Source organism: Engraulis encrasicolus, unplaced genomic scaffold (assembly GCF_034702125.1).
Source record: "Engraulis encrasicolus isolate BLACKSEA-1 unplaced genomic scaffold, IST_EnEncr_1.0 scaffold_28_np1212, whole genome shotgun sequence".
NCBI lineage: Eukaryota > Metazoa > Chordata > Actinopteri > Clupeiformes > Engraulidae > Engraulis > Engraulis encrasicolus.
In genome coordinates, this window is record NW_026945577.1 from 224,195 (window position 1) to 250,000 (window position 25,806).

Here is a 25,806-nt window from a genome sequence, read left to right on the forward strand (position 1 = left end):
GCTAGAAGTAAAAACCCTGCACAGGCAGTATAGGCCAGCGGTTCTCAAACTGTGGGCTGCAAGTGGGCCAAGTAGTCCAAGTGGGCCCCGAAATCATTTTCTAAAAATGTAAATAATATCTGTGGCTGCTGTATTGCTGTTGATAATTCATTTGAGTTTATGGGTCAGAGGTGGGCCCCGATTTCAGCAAGTGGGCCCTAAGTTGGCGCATGTTAGTGAACTCAACCCAGGTATGGGTTAGTAATATAGTCAGTAACAAACACACCTGTCAACTCCCCACCACATCTGCCAGACAGGTAGTCTTTGACTACCGTGGAGTACCCAACTACAGCAGCTGAACTCTCCTCGCTGTGCCTCGGACCTGCTTTAATTAGGTCTCTCCCGCGCTGCTCCACACGTCAAGTTCTGAGGAAAAAACGGAGCCTGCACGCGCGTCGCCACTCAAGAGCTCCTGGAGGTGCTTGATGTAGCCGATGGCCGCGCGCAGCGTCTCCACCTTGCTCATCCGTTTGTCGTCGAGCTCGTGAGGTAAGTGCCTACGGAGGCGCGCGTATCCCTCGTTCACGCATCGCACGCGCTGCCGTTCCCGTTCGTTGCGCTTGCGGATGAACGCCGGCTCGAAGGAGTAGTCGTACACACTGATGTGCGCATGCAAAGGCACGTAGGAGGGCAGTCGCGCGTTGTACTCCTGCCCGCACACGGAGACGGAGTCCAGGTAGGTCGGCTCGAGGGGGAAATGTAAACCATACGGATGCATCGGTGGATCCACCAGTCCGCCCGTGCGGGAGTAGGTTAACCACCCCAGCAACTCCCGCGGCAGTGCCATAACTGTACAAAGAAAAAAAAGAGAAAGTGACAGGTAAGAGGTTAGTCCAATAAGGCAGAAAGGTCAAAGAGAAACTACAACGGGGTAAGATAAACGTGGATGAACTTTCTGCATGAAAACAATCGTCAAGCGCCTTTTACGCACGGTTTTACGCAAAGTTAAAAACAGCAATTAAATACATGCAGAATGATCATGCATATTCAAAAATATTTGGGTACGTTGTCAAAGTAACCATCGTGCAAGATAGTCAGAACTTGTATTACCTGTGCGCCTGTCACTCCCCCAACACCAACACACCGCTGACAGCGTATGCCAGATGTCATCCAAGCGTTCTGCAAATTGGACAAGAGCAGCCAAATATGAATGTCTGCCTCGGCTACCCTCCGAGTCAATGATGTTTCCTTTCCCGTTAGGTGCGTTTAAGGTTCAGGTGTGGAGTGCGAGGGGTGTGATTTCCCCAAGCCGGAGGGAGGAGAATCAGAGCACCTGTTGTTCCCCACTACCGCACCCGCTGTCTCCCTTCTCTGCGCAATGGAACCAGTTGCCCATGCTTGGCATGGACGATGACTTCGCAGCACCACACAGAGATGTATAAAGTCAATTACAAGTAGCCCTACTGTTACAACACTGGTAGAAGCGTGATATTACATGGATACAACCAGAGAGATTGCAAAGGAATCTCTTATCTCTGGATGCAACTATGTCACTCGTATTGCAATTACATCCGTGACAGTAGGCCACTCTTACTTCTTCGTTATACATCTCACCTGGCTCGGTAAGTAAAGGGGGTGTGCCGCAATAAATAGTCTTTCATCACTTTCCCCTTTTCCCCTGGCAGCTTCACCACTGTATGCCAGGGCCACCACAGCTGGGATAATTTCGCTCCAGTGTGCGCATGCTCAGAGCAGCTACTGTCATGGACGCCGAGAGAGAGGCTGTCAGCTGGTTTGTTGTCATTTTAACCTCAGAACTCCGAACAGGCGGGTCGGTTTTACATTACGCTGCAAGGATTAACAGTGTTCTTTAATGGCAACTTAAAGGTAGAGTTTTTATGCGATTAGCGCGTGAGCTTGAACTGAAATCAGGAGTTGTGCGAGAGTTTGGCTAACGCCAATTTCCCATTGCGAGTTAGCCTCCGCTAGCTAGTGCAGCTTTGTTTATGTATAGCAACCTTGATGTCATGTAGCGTGCTGTTGCGTTTACTTCATTCTCACACCTTCGACTGTTCTTGTACATTCAAAGGTACTTGGAGGAGCGGTGCTGGGTGTTTACTTTGTAAAATCTCGAGGTTATCGTGGACTAAGGTTGCTGACTGCCCACCAGCAAGTTAGCTTTGAGTGAAAGTTAGCAGGCAGTTGACAACAATGGACGCGTGGGCGAATGTTATTGTTTGTTATTGCATGTAGATGCTGTCCTGTATCAAACCATAACGCTTTCGATCATTGTTGTTTTTCCTTCCCTTATGTTGCACTTTAAGAAAAACGTGAAGTATTCTTCAACGTTGCTGGCATGGCAAATAAGTCATCACAAGCAATGCGTAACCAGTAGGCTTCAACTTCTGCTGCTGAAGTTGACAGCGTCTCACGCACCGGAGTGGAACCAACGGACTAGTTCTAGAACCAGAACTGGCCTTCAACATGAACGAGATGAATTTGAGTCCGGTGGGGATGGACCAGCTGACCGTGCCATCCGTCAGCGCGAGCCACCTTGGGCTACCCCCGTCCCCGACGCACAGCTCCATCGCGCCAGGTGAGGAGTTGTGTGTGTGTTTGTGTGTGTCTGTCTGTCTGTCTGTCTGTCTGTCGTTGGACATGGCCTGTGTACCCAACCTATGGGTCGGTCTACCCACGTCCCTGACGCACTGCCCCACCGCACCAGGTTTGGTGTGTGTGTGTGTGTGTGTGTGTGTGTGTGTGTGTGTGTGTGTGTGTGTGTGTGTGTGTGTGTGTGATCAGTCAATGCTGCTGTTGGACCTGACTCATTGTGTATGGGATGGTAGGTGATGTGTAGTGTAACAGTGGTCACTGTGCGTGTAAAGCCAGATGTCCTAAAATCTGTGTAGTTGTGTGTGTGTGGAAGTGAGTCAGTGTGAGCATGCAGTGTATGCATGCATCCTGAATTATGTTTTTGTGTGAGCTTGTGTAACGGAGGCTAACTAGCAGAGTTGGTGTGAAACGTTGGTAAACCTCCCTGGTAAATCCTCATACAGTGCTGATGCCGTTGGGCTAGGGGGCTGGTCCTTTAGTCCAGCGGTATCGTACTGTGCCTCCCACTTATGAACCGTAGTTGACGAGGTCGCAGGTTCGCATCCCCGAGTGGGACGAACAGGTGCAGGAAGACCTTTGTCACACTTGTGTGCAATATCCTGAACTGTGTGTGTCTGTGTGCAGGCATCTGGATTATGTTTATGTGAGCATGTGTGTGTGCACAATCCTGATCCTCTCTCTCTTTGTGTCTCCCTGTCTCCCCTTCTCTCTTCCTCTTCTCTCTATCTCTCTCTCACACACACACTCTCACTCTCTCTCTCTCTCATACTCTCTCTCTCTCTCTCTCTCTCTCTCTCTCTCTCTCTCACGCGCGCACACACGCACGCACGCGCGCGCGCGCACACACACACACACACACACACACTCACACATACTCTCTCTCTCTTTTATGTATGTATGTACGCTACTGGACACCATAATTTCCATCAGGATTAACTAATTCTCTCTCTCTCTCCCCCCTCTATTTCTCTCTCTGCAGGTATGCCGGTGGCCATCCCCAGCTTGGCTCCGTCTCTGGCTCCGTTGCCCTCCGCCTTGTCCCTCATGCTGCCCATGGCCCCCCTGGCGGAGCGCGACTACCGCAACTACAGCCTGCCCCCGCCACCATACCCACACTTGGAGAGCAGCTACTTCAGACACATACTACCAGGTATATAACAACACACACACACACACACACACACACACACACACACACACACACCGCAACTACAGCCTGCCCCCGCCACCATACCCACACTTGGAGAGCAGCTACTTCAGACACATACTACCAGGTACTCTCTCTCTCTCTCTCTCTCTCTCTCTCTCTCTCTCTCTCTCTCTCTCTCTCTCTCTCTCTCTCTCTCTCTCTCTCTCTCTATCTCTCTCTCACACACACACACAGAGAGAGACTACTCCCTTGCTTGTCAGCAGTCTCATCAGGGGTGAGTTTCTCAAAGGGGAAGTTGTTAGCCTGTTAGCAACTTCAGTAGTTGCCAATGGGAAAATGCATTGAAAGCAACAAAGTAGCTACTGTAATAAGCAACTTTGGTTTTGAGAAATTCACCCCAGTGTTGTTGTGTCCATGTGCCTCAGGTGTGTGTGTCTGTATGTCTCTGTGTGTATGCATGTGCCTGACCTGTGTGTGTGTGTGTGTGTGTGTGTGTGTGTGCGTGCGCGCCTGTGTGTGTGCCCATGTCTTCCCCGCTCTAGGCATCCTGTCCTACCTGGCGGACCGTCCCCCTCCTCAGTACATCCATCCCAGCAGCCTCAGCATGGACGGCAGCGGTGGCGGCGGGTTGTCGGCGGTAACCAGCAACACCCCCAACCATGCCGGCCTGGAGCCCTACGGCCCGGGGCCAGGAGGACCTGGGGGGGGCGTCACCCTGGAGGGAGGCCTGATAGTAGGGGGAGCAGGCCAGGTAGGTTAGAATTAGGGATGGGTTCAAAAGATCGAATCGCGATCCAATATCGATTCACGTTCGAAAAAGGCAATATTGATTCACAACTTATTTGTGGATCGATCTTTTGAAGATCATTATAGGCGCTATGTTCTCAACCACATCCTGTAGCTCTCATCCACAGTTTCCCACTTCACTGGTGTACTACTATACTACAAAACACTCGATCATGTGATTATGATAATATGATGGTTTTATTTGGTTATAGTTTGTTAGAATTACTGTAGAATCTCTGCACTGAGTGTATCTTAATATGTGAATTTTTAATATACGTATGTGAAAGAATCTGTATGTATGTCTGTATGCTACTAGACGCCTTAGTTTCTATGGGGATTAATACAATTATTTACTCTCCTCTCTGCTCTCCTCTACAGGGGGGTGCCCTGGAGAACGGACTGGTGGTCGTGGGGGGAGGAGGAGGGCAGGTACAGGGGGGCGAGGGGCATGATGTTGGGGTAGGAGTAGGGGTGGGGGTTGGAGTCGGTGTGGGAGGGGGTCGGGATGGAGGAGGAGGAGGACTGGGGACCATGGAGTCTCGCGTCAGCAGCCCGGGAGATGGGGGCATGGGGGGTGGAGGGGGCAGGGTGGAGGTGGGGATGGAGGTGGAGATGGTGGTGGTGGGGGTTGGGGGGGAGGCTACCGTGGTGAGGGGGGTGGATGGTGGCGGTGGAGGAGGAGGTGGAGGTGGTGGTGGGGTGTTGGCTCCTCTTGAGCTGCCTTCAGTAGTGTTGGAGCAGGAGCATTTGGGGGGTGGAGGGCGAGGAGGAGGAGGAGAAGAGATGGGGGTGGGGGTGGGGGTGGGGGGTGGGGTGGTGAGTGTAGTGCTGACTGGGGCCATGCCAGGCGGGGGTCCTGGAGGGGGGGGCCCTAATTCTTCATCGGTTCTGGAGCCCGTGACGCTACACCCGCCCCTGGGTCTGGTGGAACAGGTGATCTCTGATTCTTGTGGATTTCTTTATGGTTTTATGCCTTTTTAATATTTTATTGTTGCTGTTACTATTTTTGTCCTTATAGCTTTTGCCTTTACCTCTCTTCTTTTTTAAAAAAAATCAGCTAAATTAAATTTTATTTCAGCTTTATTTTATTTTATTTTTTATTTCTTATTTATCAATACAGTTGTTATTATTATGATTATTACTGATTATTATTCTTGTTTTTTTGTAGGTGTCGGCCCCCGGTGGGGACGGGGGAGGGGGCGGTGGACTGGGCCCTGAGGGGGGCGTCGCTGGGGGGTTGGTGCTCGTCAACAACACACTGCAGCTGGACGACTCCACATCCAATAAGGAAAACATGGCCTCGGCTTTTAACATCTGTAAGTGATGTATATAAACATGCACACACACATACACACACATACACACACACACACACACACACACACACACACACACACACTTGACTCCAATAAGGAGAACATGGCATCGGCTTTTAATATCTGTGAGTGATGTATATAAACATACACGCACGCAAAAATACGCGCACACACGCGCGGCGTGCACACCCCGCGCCACGCATGAAGACACGCATACAGACACGCTCGACTCGACTTTTAACATCTGTGAGTGATGTATATAAATACATGAATACACACACATACTCTTATACATAGAGTATGTGCACACACCAGCATACACCAGCTGGTTGAACTCTAACTGACACACTCAGACACACGACAAGACACCATCCTCAACATCTAACATGCCATAAAATTGGTTGTGTGTGTGTGTATGTGTATGTGTGTGTGTGTGTGTGTGTGTGTGTGTGTGTGTGTGTTTGTGCAGGGTGTACTCTGTGTGAGCGCTCATACCTCTCCGACTGTCCGGAACACGGCCCGGTCACCTTCATTCCGGACACGCCCATCCAGACCAGAGCCCGCCTCTCCTTGCCCCGCCCACTCTGCCTACGCGTCTCCCTCTCCGACCAGCCAATGGGTAAGGACTGGGGGCTCTATGTAGGATTAAACGTTTAATTAATCACTGTCCCGAGTCAGCCGATGCTTATTTGAGTGGCTCTGGTCGAGCAGACCAATCAGAGTAGCTGCTGTCCGCGGTCATCTGCGACAATTCGTTTTTTCATTATAAGCTGGGCTTTACTCTCCCCCTACACTTTGCATGTGATGTGATACGTGGATTAAACTGGTGCGAGCTCGTCGTCTCTTGAAAATTTGTCAACTTTAAATGCGCTGTTAGCAACACCCACACAGTGACGGCAAGTTCTTACTGACATGCTTGTGTGTGTGTTTTCTAGGTGTGTTTGCGCGAGAGAGTATCCCTGCTAGAGCGTGCTTTGGGCCCCTGGTGGGTCAACACTGTAGCAATGTGGAGCTGGCCGCCTGGACTGACAAGGACATCCCTCACGTCTGGAAGGTAGGTGTGTGTGTGCGTGTGTGTGTGTGTGTGTGTGTGTGTGTGTGTGTGTGTGTCTGTCTGTCTGTCTGTCTGTCTGTCTGTCTGTCTGTCTGTCTGTCTGTCTGTCTGTCTGTCTGTCTGTCTGTCTGTCTGTCTGTCTGTCTGTCTGTCTGTCTGTCTGTCTGTCTGTCTCCTGTCCTTGGCAAGTCGGTGATAGGTTTATGTTAGGGATGGCACAAACCGCACCGAAAACCGAAACCGTACAATTCACACACATACCGAACCAAACCGTGCAATCCATCGCAAACCGCAATTCATGTACTGCCCAGAAAAATATGTAAAACATATTCTAGACAGATCTAGAACAGATTCTAGGAGTATCTTATCCAGTCTCTCTGATTATTACATTAGCGTATAAGACCAAATCAGCGGATCACACAATTAAAATCACACCATTTTCACATTATAAGCCTATACAAACCATATGTAGGATATTTAGTGATAAGTCCGATTCTATTAGCCAGTGCACCATTTATCATGAACTTTAAAAAAAACAACCGTAGAGACCCGAAAACCGTGACCTTGACAACGTGATATGAACTGTACCACCCCTAGTTTATGTTAATGTTTTTTTTGGATTTTGCCTGTACTAGGGCTGCTCGGTTTTGAGAAATATCAATATCACAATTATTTCAGTCAATATAACAATTCGCAATCTTCCCTCCCTTCAGCAGTATGAGTGGAGGGCCACAGAGAAACACACAGTGATGTTCTGCATGAGTGTTGGGTAGCAAGTCTGCTCTGTGCTCGCATTGGCTCATGTGGATGCTCAAATCGATATTATGAAATTTGATATTGTTTGACAGCAATATTGATATCACGATATAAATTCGATATATTGCACAGCCCTAGTGTGTACACTGCAATAACTAGTGTGTGTGTGTGTGTGTCTTGTAGGTGTTTCAGGAGAATCTTCAGGAGTTCTGCATCGTCACCACAGATGAGAATCAGAGCAACTGGATGATGTTCGTTCGCAAGGCCAGGTACGACGTGTGCGTGTGTGTGTGTGTGTGTGTGTGTGTGTGTGCGCGCGGGCGCGTATGCGTATGGTTAGGGATTGTTTTGGTTTGGACACAGTTTAGCATTCTTTAGCTATTTGTGACGGAGGCCAGCTAGCAGTGTGTGGCATGGAACGTTAGTAAACCTCCCTCCCGAGGGCTCATACAGTATCGGTAGCGTTGGGCTACCGGACCGGCCCTTTAGCTCAGCGCGCTTGTACTGTGACTCCCATTTCTGAACCGACGTAGTTGACGAGGTGGAAGGTTTGCGGTCCCGAGTGGACGAACCGTGCGGGAACACCTCCGTCACATATTGTTAGGGTTGAATGGAAGTCAATGGGAGGGCCCACAAAGATATTAAGGTGTGTGTGTGTGTGTGTGTGTTTAGGTCTACTGAGGAGCAGAACCTGGTGGCGTACCTGGACAATAGGAAGGTGTACTTCTGCGTCTCCCGGGAGATCCACCCGGAACAGGAACTACTATATTACTACAGCAGGGATTACAGCAGAGACCTGGGTACACACACACACACACACACACACACACACACACACACACACACACACACACACACACACACACACACACACACACACAGCATCCTCAAAATTGTTTATAGACTTTTCAAAGTTTGTTAGATCTATTTTGTGGCCCATTTTCCCAGAGGAAAACAAAGCTTTTTAATAATTATGCACACCTGATATTGGGCTCCTTCGATCATACCATCTCTTATTATAGAATTGTGCATGACCTGGAATGGTTAAATCCAATTCGGTTTCATGTTCATACAGTTTGGTGTAGGAAAATATGCATAAAATGGACGATATTGTCAAAAAACTTGTTTGCCTAATAATTCTGCACACAGTGTATGTTGAGTGCCTTTCTGTTACACCCTAACCGCACAAATACACCTACCGCATCAAGAGCAAGGCGAGCGATGGAAGTAATTGTCTTTGTATTAAGTCGCGCGACAGAAGCGATTGTGGAAACAAGAGGCGATTTTGCACCACGAGAGCGACAGTTTGAAGTTGAAATCCTTTCAACTGTCTATGACGCGGTTCGGCGACCAGCCTCGACAGCCAATGACTGTATAGAGGTCAGTGACCACAGCCAATGGTAATGTTTGAATGCTTTGCCTTCTGCTTGTAACGGACATACTGTAGTCGCTTCAATCACGCATATCGCTCTGTCGCTTCAATCACGTCGCGCTAGGTATATTTGTGCGGTAAGGGTTTCTGTTACACCTTAATTATATCAGAGGGTGTTTGTGTGTGTAAGTGTTTCTGTTACACCTTAATGCTGTGTGTATGTGTATGTGTGTGTGTGTGTTCTCAGGTGTTCCCTCGGTACCTGAGAGCCAGGTGTGCCACTGTGGTAAGGAGTGCTCCTCATTCGCCGAGCTCAAGGCCCACCTGGAAGACCACGCCTCCGACCACACCCACAACCACAACCACTCCCATAGCCACGCCCACCGCTGCCATAGCCCCACACACCCCTCTCACGAACTCCACCACCCGCCTCACGGACACGGACACGGACACACACATGAACACACACACGGGCACGGACACCCAGCCCACCACCAGCCCCTTGGCACCAAACTGACTGTAACGGGCACAGTGAGCCCCTCTGTCTCTGTGTCCACCTCCTCCGCCTCCCCCTGGGTGTGCCAGACTAACGGGGGAGTAGCAGGAGGTGGAGGAGGAGGAGGTGGAGGGGGAGGACCTGGCGTTGGTACCCGATCTGGAGTGATGGGAGCTGGGGCTGGGAACGAGGCTGTAGTGGGTGCTACTGCTGGAGGTGGAGATGGTGCTGGTGCTGGTACAATGGCGCCATCTGGCGGTGGTGGTGGTGGTGGTGGTCGGGCGAGGAAGTTTAAGTGCAGCATGTGTACGCGTGCGTTCACCACCTCCACCAAGCTCAACACTCACTTCATGGGACACGTGGGCATGAAGCCTCACAAGTGCGAATACTGCAGCAAGGCCTTCAGCGACCCCAGCAACCTGAGAATGCACCTCAAGATACACACAGGTAATATGCTGCACACACACACACACACACACACACACACACACACACACACACACACACACACACACACACACACACACACAGCAACCTGAGGATGCACCTCAAGATGTGCCACACAATCGCGCACTGCTCTCACGTTCTCAGCGCAGAGCAAATCCATGCAGCGCAGGTAAAACAAGGCGGCAAATTTGTGTGGAGAGGCAGTTGATTGTTGTCCGAAATTTCCAGTCATTGTAGCTTTATAACATCCAATCGAAATAAAACATATTCTTTAGATATGAAACATCTATCTTACAGCAGTTTAAGCGATCACACTAGACGCGGACTTCTGCTTACAATCAGCATTGCGCCTCCAGCTGCTTTTTTAATAGCGATCAGACAGAGCTTCGAATGCTGATCTTTAAAACAGTGACCAGACAACGTTGTAACAGCTCGCACTCGCAGCCTAATCTACGGCGTTCGGTTGTGTAAAGTAGCTGACACAAAAAGCCTAAATCCATCTCTGTATAATGGATATGAGACAAGTTCTAGCTCTCCTAGAGCTCGATCGTGAATCTGATATGAATGTTGATAACGGTGTCGAGCATCTGGACCGATTTTAATGGATGCCTGTCATAGCTTTGCGAGTGGCAACATCTCTCGCACTACTGGCATCATTGGAAGTGCGTGCTGCTTTCTGCCAAAGAGTTGGTTTAAATTCGTCAAAATGGTGTTGATGAATGCATTTGTCCACGCAGTGGAAATGTCCTGAAAACATATTAACTAATATGCCTAAACGAACTACTAGCCTACTGATAAGAAGGTCCATAAAACCCAGTTAGCCAGAAGGTCAGTCAGACTGTCCGGTAAGAAAAATGTTTGCTTCCCAAGATCTGAAGTTTCCACGAGCTCTTAAAGTGACAGTGCATACTTTTACTTCATGTAGGCCTAATTTAAGCTCAATATTTTAGTCTTTTAAATTTGTTACATAGGCCTAGCCTATTATAAAACATTTAAATCCAAATTAAATGATTCATCCTTTTAAACATAAATTCAACATTCTGGGCTATTGGGCTGCTGTAAAGATACTTTCTTTCCAACATCTTACAAATGTAGGCCTAGCCTACAATATATTGATGTTGATGGGTTGATGATTCAGTAATGATCAAGATTTGGAAACATTACTTAACTGATTTTGTAATATTCACTATAGTGAATGACAATATAATCAACATATTGTGAAGCATCAATGTTACCCCTAAAATGGAGGGGGGTGGGTCCGACCCGCTTACCGAGGTTATTGGCTCTGCTCAGTGATATAGTGCATTTGCTCAGGCACCGAAAAAATTAGAGGGAACATTGCACACAGGTAATATACTTTAAACAGCTCCAGGCCACTTTATTAGAATAGCATGAAAAAGTTGATTTATTTCCATAATTCCATCAATAATGTTAAACTGTCATGGATTGTAGATTCATGGCCCAGTTGTTAAACTATTCCAATCATTCATTTTTTTCTTTTTACATATTTTGGCCTTCCAGCTCAAAAAACCCATGAATTGGGGAATTCACATCATTAGAATATTGTAATAAAATCACAATTTTCTTCATCAAAATTCGGTTCACATCAAATCAGTTGAAATGTGGTACTTTCTACATTACATGCAATGTTCAGTACTTGGTTAGGACTCTGTCTTACAGGTAATAACGGCCATGATGTGTTTAACATTGAAGTCAATGTCAGAAACTGTGCATGGGTGTTATGGAAGCCCAGATGCTTTGCCGTCAGCTGTTCTTGTTTGTTGACCTGGTGTCCCACACTTCACTCTTCAATATACCCGTAGATTTCCATGCTACGTTTTGGTGTTAACTCACCAGTTTGATTCTAACTCACCAGAAATAAAACCCCATTCATTTTCAATGGGGTTTCATTTCTGGTGATTTAGAATTAAACTGGTGAGTTAGCGCCAAAACGTGGCATGGAAATCTACAGGGTATATTGAAGAGTGAGCCGGTTGTGAAATCTTTTCACAACCGACACACAAACACACACACACACCTTCCTCCATACATTGATTGGTTCTGTTGTTTCCTCCCAGGTCAGAAGAATTTCCGCTGCACTGTGTGTGAGAAGTCCTTCACCCAGAAGGCCCACGTCGAGTCCCACATGGTCATCCACACCGGCGCTCGCAACCTCAAGTGTGACCACTGCCACCGGCTCTTTATGAGGAAACAAGACCTCAAACAACACCTCCTCACACACACGCAGTAAGTACACACACACACACACACACACACACACACACACGCACGCACGCACGCACGCGCAGAGACGGTCCTTGGAGTGGGTCAACCGGGCAGTGGCCAATTGCCAATGGCGACTATATCACAGTATGCTGTGCTATTTACAAAAGGGCAAACATTTGGAGTGACGCCATCCTCAGTGCAGGGTCATCCAGAATGTTTGCAGTTTTGTAAGTAGCACGGCATATCATGCGAGCATTAAAAACCTACTTTTGCATGGACATCTCTTTTTGGTTTTCATTGAGAGTGATGTCCAGCCCTCCTGATTTTGAACTGCTCAGACAGAGAGAGCAACACGTACTCGTAAAGTCAAGTGGGCAGAGCAACAACAGGCTCTTCATGTGCAAGATAACAAAGAGCACCTCTTTAAACACTTGATACAGTGTGTGCGTGCGTGCGTGCGTGGAACGGTCAGATCCACTGCCCCAAGTAGTTTGTATGACCAGCGCTTCCTGAAGTGCCCCAAGTAGTGTGTGTGTGTGTGTGTGTGTGTGTGTGTGTTCCCTCTCCCAGGGATAGTCAGATCCGCTGTCCCAAGTGTGATAAGCGCTTCCTGAAGTGCCCCAATAATGTGTGTGTGTGTGTGTGTGTTTACCTCTAATACAGTGGTTCTCAACTGGAACAGTCTTGGGACCCACCATTTTCCACTCTCATTCGGTCGCGACCCATTTTTTTTTTAGCGTTCAAGTCTATTCAATGCAATTCTCAAAATGTAACCAAGACTCGAATGACTGGTTGCACGCTATCTATCTCGCATAAACATTCAGATTGTATCTATGACAACAGATGACACGGAGTTCACTAGCCTATCAAATTAAAAGTTGTAAATTGTTGCAGGAAAACTTGGATCTTTTTTTTTAGAATTACGTTTTTTTTTACACCAAGGCTCTGCGACCCACCCATGACCCTTCCGTGACCCACTTTTGGGTTGCGACCCACCAGTTGAGAAACACTGCTCTAATAGGGACAGTCAGATCCGCTGCCCCAAGTGTGACAAGCGCTTCCTGAAGAGTAACCGATAATGTGTGTGTGTGTGTGTGTGTGTGTCTGTGTCTTAACCTCCTCCAGAGATAGTCAGATCCGCTGTCCCAAGTGTGATAAGCGCTTCCTGAAGTGCCCCAATAATGTGTGTGTGTGTGTGTGTGTGTGTGTGTGTGTGTGTGTGTGTGTGTGTGTGTGTACCTCCAATAGGGATAGCCAGATCCGCTGTCCCAAGTGTGACAAGCGCTTCCTGAAGAGTAACCACCTGAAGAAGCATCTGGACTCGCATGAGGGTCGCCGTGACTACGTGTGTGAGAAGTGCAGCAAGGCCTTCCTCACCAAGTACCACCTCACCAGGTCTTTCACTTATTATTTTATTTTATTTTATTATTATTCATTTAATGTATAATGGTTAAGTGTGTATATCACAGCTTCCATGGCGATATGGTTCGTTATCAGCAGCAACTCGATTATTTTCTATCCTTAAGAATGCCCCACGATACGATAGGATTCGATTCAATTTTTTCCAATTACTTTTCCACTTCCATTATGCTGCACATTTACCAGCTAGAGCATTGGGCAGGGATTAGTGATTCGATAACTTTAGATACTTAAAGGGGTATGCCACTATTTTGGGGCTTAATACAGTTAAAATCATTGGCTGGGGTCAGGGCCGCGTTAACCCTCGCCGAGGCCCGGTGCAGACGCAATCCGGGGCCCCTACACCACATTATAATGAGCCATATTCAAAACGCATGAAACAATGCAGGCTACACGGTTTACTCCAACACAAAAAAGGTGCGCTGAACCCCCTGCTGAGTTTACCAGTCACAACGTAAGCCATTGGAAGCATAGCCAGCTGACAGGGAGGAGATTCTGTGCACTGCCGTTTGGCAGAGTAAACGTCGGCTCAGCTAGAACTTCCAAACAGAAGCACAACCAAAAGTCTCTTATTTTTGCTACGTTGCTGCCGACCAATTTGTCGAATCGAAACCGTCGTGGTAAACACGTGTTAAATAATTTAACCTCCAATGGCCTTGGAAAGACTGACTGACTGTCAAAGGAAAGTAGCCTAGCCTACTCAGCTGTCGCTTGTCGCAAGGAGGGAATCCCCTTAGCAGCGAACGACAGCAAAGCGAAGCTGTCACGAAATCCCCTCAAAATGTACCATATACCAGTTAAGAAGTCAGCAGTTTTCATCTAGATGGTGCATTACACTGCAATAGTATGCAATCATTACAGTAGACTACGGTGCAAATTCGTAATGTTTAGATGTGGATGTATTACACAAGTTTTTTTTCTCCCAGAAAGAGCCACTTGCTAACTGAACAATCTGCGAGTGGTACCCAGGCATGTTTTAACTGAACACAAACCCGAACGCAAAGATATAGGCTACGCTGACAGAGCATCGACATTATTACAGTGCTTTAGGAAAATGCGACTATATCATTTTAGTGTTTGCTAAATCCTTGGCTTGCCCTGTTGTTGTCAGACTGTCAGAACTTTGAGTGCTGGTTGGTGCACTTGCTACGCAGCATTATTGTGAACACTTTTTTAATAACACCTCAGAAGTGATCCTCGCCGCGCCATGCAAGACTTGTTTCGCGAATGCAGTTGGGTGTGTGATTTATTTCCCCATGTTTTAACTATAGAATAAGATAAAGTTAGGTTGGTGTGCTGTGCTCTTGTTTGCTTAGCTTACATGATTGCACAAGTCCATGATCGCTATGCAACCATTACAAAAAGCGATTATAACACTGACATTACAAAAATGACTAACTTTGCCAACCTTCTCATCAATGCGTTAATCCATGCCGGGCTGAAGTTTATCCGTACAATCTGTAGCAAGTGCTGACGCCGAGTTTTCCACATCTTTTTTAGACAGTAGCCCATCATCAAACTCGAAAATATTGACCACCGTTTTCACTGGTGGCACACAACCATCAAGCATCTGACTGGAATGATTATTCCGAAGACCTCCGATTCCTGCGTGCATGCAGAGGCGATTCTAGGCTCAGTAGGGGGGGGGGCACGCGAAAATTAAAAAGAAAGAACACTTGTAACAAATCGCCACTACTGTTCCCCAGCTACAGTCTTGGGGGGCCCAAGATGCCTGTCTAGCCTGGTGACAAGATNTGCATGTGCGCCTCTGCTTGCCTACGGATGGCGAAATGCATCAAAAATACAATTGATTGCTGCAGCACCGGTTGCACCATAGGATAACGCGTCCCTGGCTGGGGTTTATAAAGGTGGTTAAGTGTCTTATTTTTCATGTAAGCCGTTGTCTTGCTTTAAGACAAGTTAAAAGAGGGAGCATGTAGCTAAGCTAGTGAAAGTCAATGCATCCGTGTAGCATGCTACATGCTACAGTGATCCATTGACTTTCACTAGCTTAGCTACATACTCCCTCTTTTAACTTGTCTTAAAGCAAGACAACGCTTAACATGACAAATAAGACACTTTACCACCTTTATAAACCCCAGACAACGATTTTAACTGTATTAGGGCTTCCGCACACCGGCTCCGACAAAGTGCTGAGCACTGCTCAGCTAAAATTCGATTCCATTGTTTTCAATAGAACCACGCACACTGGCGCCGATGTCCGTGGACATTGGCCGATATCGGATAGCAATTAGAGACGAGTTCTATTTTGTCGGCGCCGCCCATTGACTGTCAATGCAATGTTCGTGTGAAATTTGGTTTGGGGGTCCAAATTATGTCGGAAGCAAAAGTGCGCCGCACTTTGTCGGAGCCGGTGTACGGCATACATTGTCGGCTGTAGGATCAATGGATCGATACATATCGATTATTTTTTATACCCCTAATAACAGCTTGTGGACCTAGATAAATGGCGAGACTCTATAGATACCGGTATACGTTGTTAATTTATGACAATAACTCATTATCTTTTCTTCTTACCACCTCACCAGGCACCTCAAGATCTGCAAGGGGCCCCAGCAAGCACACACACACAGAAACACACACACACACGCCACCAGGAAGACTGGGGCCGGCAGGGGACGAGGAGGAGGACACAGGGGCCGAGGACGACGAGAAGAAGAGGAGGAAGAAGAGGAGGAGGAGGAGGAGGAAGAGGAGGAAGGAGATGAGGAGGAGGAGGAAGAGGAAGGGGAAGAAGAAGAAGAAGAAGAAGAGGAGGAGGGGGATGAGGGGGGAGGTGAGGAGGGTGGAGGTGGTCGGACACAGGACTATCACACCGAGAGAGACTCGTCTCCACAGCTATGACCACACACACACACACACACACACACACACACACACACACACACACACACACACAGGACTATCACACAGAGAGAGACTCGTCTCCACAGCTATGACCACACACACACACACACACACACACACACACACACACACACACACACACACACACACACACACACACACACACACACACACACACACACACACACACACACACAGCCACATGCAGCAACCGGATCTCCTCAGCCAAATCTCACTGTGCCAAACCTCTTCTGGAACTATTTATGAATGAACACTTCCCCCGGCCCAGGGGCCTCTCAGTGCCATCAGTGAAGAGAACCAAAAAGCGGACTTCCATCCTCCACTTGTGCTTGCTGATGCAACGCCTCCAGTGGAGAAAACAATTAAGTTTCCCCGCTATCAGCTTAGTGACAACAGTTATTGGGGGACTATTCTTCATTCACCATCCAGTTTGCAAATGAGAAAATGACTTGACTTAACAATTGAGCTTTTGCGAGATATTGAAATATAACACTGTTTTCAGTGATGTCATCGTGACATATTACTTCCCGGTACGAGGCCACAAGCACAAGTAGAGGACGCAAGGTCGCATATTGGAATGCCTCTCAGTGCCATCAGTGAAGAGAACCATCATCATGGGTGCATTCCAATATGTGGACTTCGTCCTCCCTTGCTCACTTGCCTGCTTGTGACTGCATGATGATGGCACTGACGACAGAAAATTGAGATGGTGAATGAAATACAGTCCCCCAAACTTGTTGTGGCTAGGCTGACAGCTGGGAAACGTTATTGTTTTCTCCACGGAGGAGGGGCCAGGAGGCGGGGTTGGGCGAGGCCACAAGCACAAGTGGAGGACGGGAGTGTGCATGTTGGAATGTATGTAGCAGTATGACCCTGGCCATGTGACTGGCTAGCGGTGGACCTCGTCATGTGACGCATAAGCCTTGACTCAGATCATGTGACTAAATACCAGTGGCCCTCATCATGTGACTCCCTATGTCTCAATCCATGCACTTTTGTCAGTGCACTGACAATCGGTGCACAGTGCACACAGTGCACTGAGGTCTTCAGTGCATAGTGTCGTGGGAAAATGTGAGCACTATGCACTGTGCCGTCTCTGGAAGTGACAGCTGAGCATGGCATTAGCTCGCCAAAATCGGTTGGCTACTGTTTACAATGCACAGCGTCTGGTGCTTGTATTTGCATTTCCTTCCTTCAGCATGAGCGCCCTAGGCACTGAAACACAGTGCCCGAAGTGCACAGGTGCGTGGATTGAGACACGGGGACTGACTGTGAATCTCAGCTAGGACACCGGTGGAACTGGACTTGGGGTCCAACTCTCAATATCTAACCTCCCGTTAGGGCTGCACAATTAATCGAAAATAATCGAAAATCGTGATAAATTAGTGAAATCGAAGTGGAAATTTTAATCGTGATTTAATCGTGGCAACAGTGACCTACTTTTGAGAGCGTCCTTGAAGCCAGAACATACTGACAGGCTGGTGTTTCTGACCAGAAATATGTCCACCTACGTTTCATGCTATTGGCTTTACATAATTATTACAATTCATTTCATTTTGCTCACCCCGTATATAGTTCATTCTTGGCTATGTTTCAACTTGTTATAATTTTCAAAAAAATCTGCAAATAATTGTCAAAAAAATCTGCAAATAATCGTGATTAATAATCGTGATTACGATTTTGACCAAAATAATCATGACTATGATTTTTTTCCATAATCGTGCAGCCCTACCTCCCGTACTCTCCTTTTGCCTTTGGCCTTGTCAGAGATTCTTTAATAGAGATATGCCAACATAATAGGTTTCTATGGGCACCTAACGCGACCAGGTTCCAGTCTGCCTAAAGGGGCGTGTCATAATGCTCCTACAATGAATAGAACAGTCCTTAGGTTTGCCTAGGTCTGCCTAAAGGGGGCCATAATAGAACCAGGAAACAATGGGCCAATGGAACCTCTCTCTCTCTACTCTCTCTGGCCTTGTGATGTGAGGCAAGAAGCCATTGACGATAGAGGTTGGTTGGGCTTTATATCTCGCAAAAGCACAATTCACAGGTCATTTTCTCATTTGCAATCTCGCAAAATAACTATTCGAATGTCATTTTCTCATTTGCAATCTCGCAAAATAACTATTCGAATGTCATTTTCTCATTTGCAATCTCGCAAAATAACTATTCGAATGTCATTTTCTCATTTGCTATCTCGCAAAATAACTATTGAAATGTCATTTTCTCATTTGCAACCAAGATGTTGAATGGGGAAAAAAGTCCACAAACAAGTTATTGTGCCTTTTTTTAATTGTTTTCTTCTATTGTTGGAGCGTCAGCGAATGACAAGGCCATGAGCAAAAGGCGAGGACATGAGGTACCATATTGAGTTGGACCTGGCAGGATGGCGAAGTGGAACTATTACTTTCAGAGTGAGGAGTCACTTAGAATGGCACTTTGAATCCTTTTTGTTGTGTTTTATTTTATCATGATGGAATACTTTTTGTTGTATTTTATTTTAAGTGTGCGGACTCCTCACTCTGAAAACTATGGTTGACCTTCGTCCTGCACCTTTCCCTGGGATGTGCACAATCCTCTCCTTCAACTGAAGTGGGACTGTTACCCATCCCCAACTGACACAATTGATCCGGTATCCGGTGCACAGTGTCCCAGTGTAATGACAGATGGATTTTTTTGAGTGGAAAAATCCATCTAATATTTGTCTCCTTCAGTTCACTTGATGTGATTTTTGTTCTGATTAAAAACAAATGATGGAAGTTAATGTGTGTGTGTGTTGAATTGATTGATTGATTGATTGATTGATTGAAAAAGTCAATGTTTGTTGGTACTTTCTGGTATCTCTTCTGAATAATCAGCTACAACAGGTTATCGAGACGCACATGCTTCACTGTGCAGCACAGAATTTATACACAACTGACAGTCAGACTGTTAGGCACATGAATGTGGTTTTGGCATGGCTCTTATCCATTGGCACAACAGCAGAGGTGTATCTTGCCACCAGGCAAGGCAGGCAGTGAGCCCCTAGATAGTGGATAACAGCCCACACTTTACCACAGTAGTGGGGATTTTGGTTCAAATGTTCATTATTTTGCATTTGCGCTTGGGGCCACACCTGATCCTAGAATCGCCTCTGCACAACAGTTTATGATGAATACCTAATAAAGTACACACTCACACAAACTCACTTTCCAGGGGACAGGGCGAAGAAGACTTTCTCTGCATCCAAATACTTCCCCGAGCGCGCCCTGGGGATCAAGCGCCAATGTGCAGTAGTGTACTACTGTATGATGTTGGGATAATTTGCACCACTTACTGTTCACAGAACACAGAACAGTTGGTTATCTTGTCAGAGATGCACTCGAGAGACGTTGGTTACCTAATTTGACCGGAGTGGCGCGCGTATCCGCCTCGGACCAATCCACGAGAAGCTAACTCGCGCGCCGCCATTAGTTCTACGCCCGTGGCCCACGGCAAGTTCACTGACTCGGTGTGTTCACTCCATGCTCGCAAACGCAGCACAGAAAGCAAGCGCCCTGCACTCGCAATGGCAACTTCGGTGAAATTGAACACGGGGGCTGATATGCCCATCGTCGGGCTGGGAACATGGAAGGTAAGGCTTGGTAATTATATTCGTTTGGAGCTAGCTAGCCGCAGAAAGAATGTTTAGCCTCTTCGTTGGATGCAATTCAAGAGGAGTGTGAATCGCATTGCACAACTTCTGGTTCTTTCAACAAAACGCATTCGAACTCTTTTGTTGTGGTTTCACTTTCATTTAATGCATACATGAGCTTTGGACTCCAAATCGTTTGCATCCGAGCACTGGAAACGCAGACGGTGCTGTACTTGCACTTGAGTTTGAAAGACTGTCATGTGGTCAGTTTTCTGCTATTTGGAGTTCGTTCAAATGCACTAGTATGGCGCTGTCGCTATTTTTAATATCCGGCCTGCACATTCAATCATTTTGTAACCGAATACGTTCAGTTGTCTGACAGAATTTACACATTTAGAATGTTAAGTTCATGAGAGAGCCTTGGCTCCAATGTTATTGTCCATGGCTGTGCGCCATATAGTGCTGTACCCGCAAAGGGAAAGTGAACCAGAACATTTTGGATGACTTCCACAACTGTCACTCACTCGATGGCTTCGTGTCGGCTTTGAGCAGTGACTGTGTTTTGTGTCTGCTGTGTTCGCATATCGCTGCCTCCTGGACAGTCTCCACCGGGTAAAGTTGCTGAAGCGGTGAAGGCTGCCATCTCCGCCGGGTACCGTCACATCGATGCCGCATACGTCTATCAGAACGAGACGGAGGTGGGCGAGGGGATCCAGGCCATGCTCAAGGACGGAGTGGTGAAGAGAGAAGAGCTCTTCGTCGTCAGCAAGGTGTGTGAGAGGCGAGCGACTGGTAATTGGGAGAAGAAGGCTATACTTCTCTCACGGCCTTGACCTTGTGTGTTTGACTGTCCAATGTCAGTGTTAGTGACGCGCAAAATTGATCTATTAAAATCCAGTGCCCTGTTGTATCTGTCAAATTCAACCAACTTATCATTCCATCAGTCACTGACCTGAAATGGCATGCACAGGTAGCCTAAAACCTTTTGGAATAATGCCACTGGATTATAACTAATGAATCCATTTTTCCCATCACTGTCCATTGCACTGTAGACTTATCCACTTTGTGCAGAGTAACTTGTATTGTTACCATGTTGTTTAGGCCCTGTGTTCCTCAAGACAGGAGTGTCATTGTTGCGCTCAATTATCTGATTCGAGGTGTAGTGAAACGGCAATTGTAGAGCTGTCTAGACCAATGTTTCCCAACCTTTTTTGTCTTGTGTACCCCCAAGCCTTTTCATTGTGCCATGAGTACCCCCCAAGTCAAGTTCTATATCGCTTTCTCCATCACAATGTAACTAAGCTCCATGTATTTGTTAAAATAGAATTTTTCCAAGTACCCCCTGCAGTGTGCTCGCGTACCCCTAGTGGTACACGTACCCCTGGTTGGGAAACACTGGTCTAGACTGTAGTCTGCCAACTGTAGTGTTTTATCCTGGGAAGGCACAAGTGCTAACAAAGTAGAACTGCTTAAAATGCAGTATATGCATTGTTGGAATATTATTTTTAACTCTTACTTCCACGTTTACTTCACTACATATTTGCAATGCATTGTATACTTTTGTATACCTGGACAGTCATGGGTAAGCGGTTAGAATGTCAGACTTGTAGCCCAAAGGTTTCCAGTTCGACTCCGTCCCGACCCGCCAGGTTGGTGGGGAGAGTAATTAACCAGTGCTCTCCCCCATCCTCCTCCATGACTGAGGTACCCTGAGCATGGTACCGTCCCGTCGCACTGCAATTGGGGGTTGCCCCCATGCATGGGTGAGGCATAAATGCAATTTTGTTGTGTGCAGTGTGTGCTGTGGAGTGCTGTGTCACAATGACAATGGGAGTTGGAGTTTCCCAGTTGGGCTTTCACCTTCACTTTCAATTTTACTCCAATACATGTTTATACTGAAGGAAGTAGTTTATTAAAAATAAATCCTGAGAGTATGTTAACCTGAAGGCAGTAGGCCTACTTAACCTGTTTCTGTGACCGCCCTTTGCCTTTATGAGAAGTATGCATCTTGGCTATTCTATGGTGAATGGCTACTAACATGTCACACTGTGTTATAATATTGGATGACTCAGTGGTGGTGTCAGGGCTGATAGTATTCAGGCTCCATGCCTGATTTCAGGCTTGACAGAGTTTGCAAAAATAAAAATATTGATAATAATTAGCCTTTAGGATATTCTTATCTCAGAAAGTGTTACAAGTTCAGGGTTTTCTTCTACTATCAGGCTTGAATAATGGTCATACACAGGCTATTAAATGTTTGAATAATGTGTCAAAATAGGCCTACGTTACGTCACTGTGCATTATCTTGTTGTCATCGTTAGAGCAGGGAAAAAAGTTCAGGCTCAGGCTTTTTTTTCGCCATCACCCCTGGGTGGTGTGCAGACGTGTAGAGGTAGAAATACTGCTACTGATCTAATTACAACACTGGTAGTATGTATAACAACTGAAGAAGTTAGAAGTTATGCCAATTGGAGCCAATTTGGATTGGAGCCAATTTTGGTCCCCTAGGGGAAATTCTTTCTCTGCACTTTATACCATTTGGATGAGTGAATCACGCAGTGAAGTACACACACTAGTCCATAGCAGTGGGCTGCCTGCTGAGCGGCGCCCAGGGAGCAGTGTGGGGGTTAGGTGCCTTGCTCAAGGGCACTTCAGCCGTGGTCCGGTCGGGCATTGAACCGGGAACCCTTGGGTTGCCAACCCAGTGCTCTAACCACTGAGCCACGACTGCCCCCAACTGCGTGGTGTTATGTACTTGTGCTGCAATTACATCCGTAAGAGTAGGCCCACTTCTACCTCATACAAATATGATGGTGCGTGTTGTAGAGTAGGGCAACTTTTATTAATATTCCAAAGGAAATCAAGGTGTCGAGCTGCAATATTGTAATGCAATGGTTGTAATGTTGTAATGGAAGGGTTGTAATGGCCATATCTATAGGGCTTAATAATAGAAGTAAATGAATAGTAGTTAATTCATGAATTGTGTTATTTCCTGATGCTCCTACCCCTCTACTCCCTCAACCGTGGTGTACCTGTGCGGTGACATTGTAGTAATTCAGTAATACATGTGTTTTAATCATAATTAATCATTAATTAATTACTAATTGATGTGTTGTTTCCTGATGGTCCGGCAGCTATGGTGTACTTGTCCATGACAAGGCAGCGGTGATATTTTAGTAATTCATTAGTGATTATCACAACGTTATTATCATTTAATTTGTTATTTTACATTATGTATGTCCCTACCCCACTACTCCCACAGCTGTGGTGTACCTTCCATGACAAGGCAGCGGTGAAGGGGGCGTGTCAGAAGACACTGAGTGACCTGAAGCTGGACTATCTGGATCTCTACCTGGTGCACTGGCCAATGGGATTCAAGGTCTGGGTTACACACACACACACACACACACACACACACACACACACACACACACACACACACACACACACACTTGATCCAGGGGCCAGTGTGCTCCCAGATCCATGCACTGTAAACTTGAAGTATCCGATCACGAGACACAATTTGAAGTGTCTGTCTGTGTGTGTGTGTTTTGCAGGCTGGTTCTGAGTTGATCCCACTGGACAGTGAGGGTTTGACCATAAATGATGAAACCAACTTCCTAGACACCTGGGAGGTAAGATGACACCACACACACACACACACACCTGGGAGGTAAGATAACACCACAATAATGATGCACAGTCATGGGTAAGTTGTTAGGTCGTCAGACTTGAATCCCAAAGGTTGTTGGTTCGACTCCCGACCCGCCAGGTTGGTGGTGGAAGTAATTAGCCAGTGCTCTCCATCCTCCTCCATGACTGGCATACCCTGAGCATGGTACCGTCTCATCACACTGCTCCCTTTCGGACACAATTGGGGGCAGCCCCCTTGCACGGGTGAGGCATGAATACAATTTTGTTGTGTGCAGTGTGCACTTGTGTGCTGTGGAGTGCTGTCACAATGACAGTGGGAGTTGGAGTTTCCCAGTTTGGCTTTCACTTCCCTTTATTATATATATATATATATATATATATATATATATATATATATATATATATATATATATATATATATATTATATATTATATATCCTTTTATATCTCCCGTCCTCCAGCCAGGGTAGGCTACATTCCATTTTCCTCACTCCCGTCCTTGACCTGTGGCCTCGCACTTTCCCCATTCAACATCCCTATTGCTATTGCAAATGAGAAAATAACTTTGGAATATTGCTTTGGCGAGATATGCACACTGTCGTCAGTGATGTTTGCTTCCACCAAAGTAGTTTTGCAGCCGAAGCAGTCGGCTACAGTACTAATGGGTATAGTCCATTGTCCTTACTCCTGTCCTCCACATGTGTTTGTGGCCTTAGGCTTTTAGGGGCACTGTTCCCCATTCAACATCCCTATTGCAAATGAGAAAATGACCTTTTAATATTGTTTTCGTGAGATATTGAATTAAACTTCTGTCGTCAATGTCGTCTTGCGACGTCATCACGAGGCCACAAGCTCAAGGGAGGACGGGAGTGGCAGGGCGAATACACCGGCGGACAGTGGTGTAGTGGGGATTTTTAAAGTGGGGGTTCGCATAAACATGTCAAAGCCCATTACTGTCCTTAATCTACCGTCATTGCTTCTCCGTTTTCATCTGTTTGGTCAATTACCTGCAATACTGCTATGTGATCATTCCTTTTTGTATTCAAACATGGGCAGAAGATTTTTTTTTTTTTAATCTCACTTCAGGAGAAGTGGGTGGACTGCATACCCCCATGTACCGCGCCCACTACATCCCTGCCGGCGGAAGAATCTTCTCTTCTCTCGGCAGCGACCTGATGCAAAGTCAGTTACTTCTGTCACGGGAATCGCTCATGTCGCACTTGGTGTATTTGTGCCTTTAGGGTTATGGAAAGAACGTCGAATGCCACCCCCACTATGTTTCACACATGCACACGAAAACGCACAGTCCAAGGCGTACTTAGAAATTGCACTGAAAACGTCATGGGCATTATTTTTACTACGTGACCGTGTTGTGTCCAGGATATGTGAAGAAAAGTGAAAAAGTGAAAGCCCATTGGGAAACTCCAACTCCCATTGTCATTGTGACACAGCACTCCACAGCACACAAGTGAACACTGCACACAACGAAATTGCATTTATGCCTCACCCGTGCAAGGGGGCAGCCCTCAGTGGCGCCCCATGGGGAGCAGTGCGGTGGGACGGTACCATGCTCAGGGTACCTCAGTCATGGAGGAGGATGGGGGAGAGCACTGGTTAATTACTCCCCCCACCAACGTGGCGGGTCGGGAGTCGAACCGGCAACCTCTGGGATGCAAGTCTGACGCCCTAACCGCTCACCCATGACTGCCCTAAAATATGAGCTGCTGGTGAAGACCATCACTCACACACACACACTCTTTTCTCTCTTTCTCTCTCTCTCTCTCTCTCTCTCTCTCTCTCTCTCTCTTTCTTTCTCTAGGCTATGGAGGAGCTTGTTGATTGTGGTCTGGTGAAAGCTATCGGAGTTTCCAACTTCAATCGCCCACAACTGGAGTCGCTGTTCAACAAGCCTGGACTTAAACACAAGCCTGCTAACAACCAGGTAACACACACGCACATACACACACACACTCCTCAACAAGCCTGGACTCAAATACAAGCCTGCTAACAACCAAGTAACACACACACACACACAC

General features: G+C 46.9%; 3 protein-coding genes across 3 annotated transcripts in view; 2 read left to right on the top strand and 1 right to left on the bottom strand.

The window, feature by feature from the left end:
- Positions 1-362: 362 nt before the first annotated feature.
- LOC134443202 (achaete-scute homolog 5) lies at positions 363-1,179 on the bottom strand. The gene is made up of 2 exons (XM_063193088.1): positions 1,090-1,179; positions 363-828 (listed from the first exon to the last, which is right to left on the bottom strand). Exon 2 carries the CDS (start codon positions 824-826, stop codon positions 371-373), a length of 456 nt encoding a protein of 151 aa, XP_063049158.1. The 5' UTR covers positions 827-828; positions 1,090-1,179; the 3' UTR covers positions 363-370.
- A 564-nt stretch (positions 1,180-1,743) lies between these two features.
- Positions 1,744-16,368, top strand: LOC134443089 (PR domain zinc finger protein 4-like; the record flags this gene model as incomplete). Its single annotated transcript, XM_063193025.1, has 15 exons — positions 1,744-1,866; positions 2,304-2,575; positions 3,572-3,742; positions 4,285-4,493; positions 4,907-5,116; positions 5,697-5,844; positions 6,314-6,463; positions 6,780-6,898; positions 7,838-7,923; positions 8,327-8,454; positions 9,274-9,969; positions 12,048-12,216; positions 13,444-13,590; positions 16,164-16,190; positions 16,272-16,368. Coding segments are annotated over exons 2-15 (2,469 nt in total), but the record flags the coding sequence as incomplete, so codon positions are not given.
- A 3,486-nt stretch (positions 16,369-19,854) lies between these two features.
- The window catches only part of akr1b1.2 (aldo-keto reductase family 1, member B1 (aldose reductase), tandem duplicate 2), an 11,303-nt gene continuing 5,351 nt past the window's right edge, over positions 19,855-25,806 (top strand). The window contains exons 1-5 of the mRNA XM_063193090.1: positions 19,855-20,116; positions 20,719-20,886; positions 23,379-23,495; positions 23,674-23,751; positions 25,590-25,712. Coding sequence (XP_063049160.1) covers positions 20,051-20,116; positions 20,719-20,886; positions 23,379-23,495; positions 23,674-23,751; positions 25,590-25,712 — 552 coding nt within the window. The 5' untranslated portion in view covers positions 19,855-20,050. The remainder of the gene's footprint in view (positions 20,117-20,718; positions 20,887-23,378; positions 23,496-23,673; positions 23,752-25,589; positions 25,713-25,806) is intronic.

Coding starts and splice junctions, on each gene's coding strand:
- LOC134443202 (XM_063193088.1), bottom strand. CDS start 826: ATGGCACTGCCGCGGGAGTTGCTGGGGTGGTTAACCTACTCCCGCACG.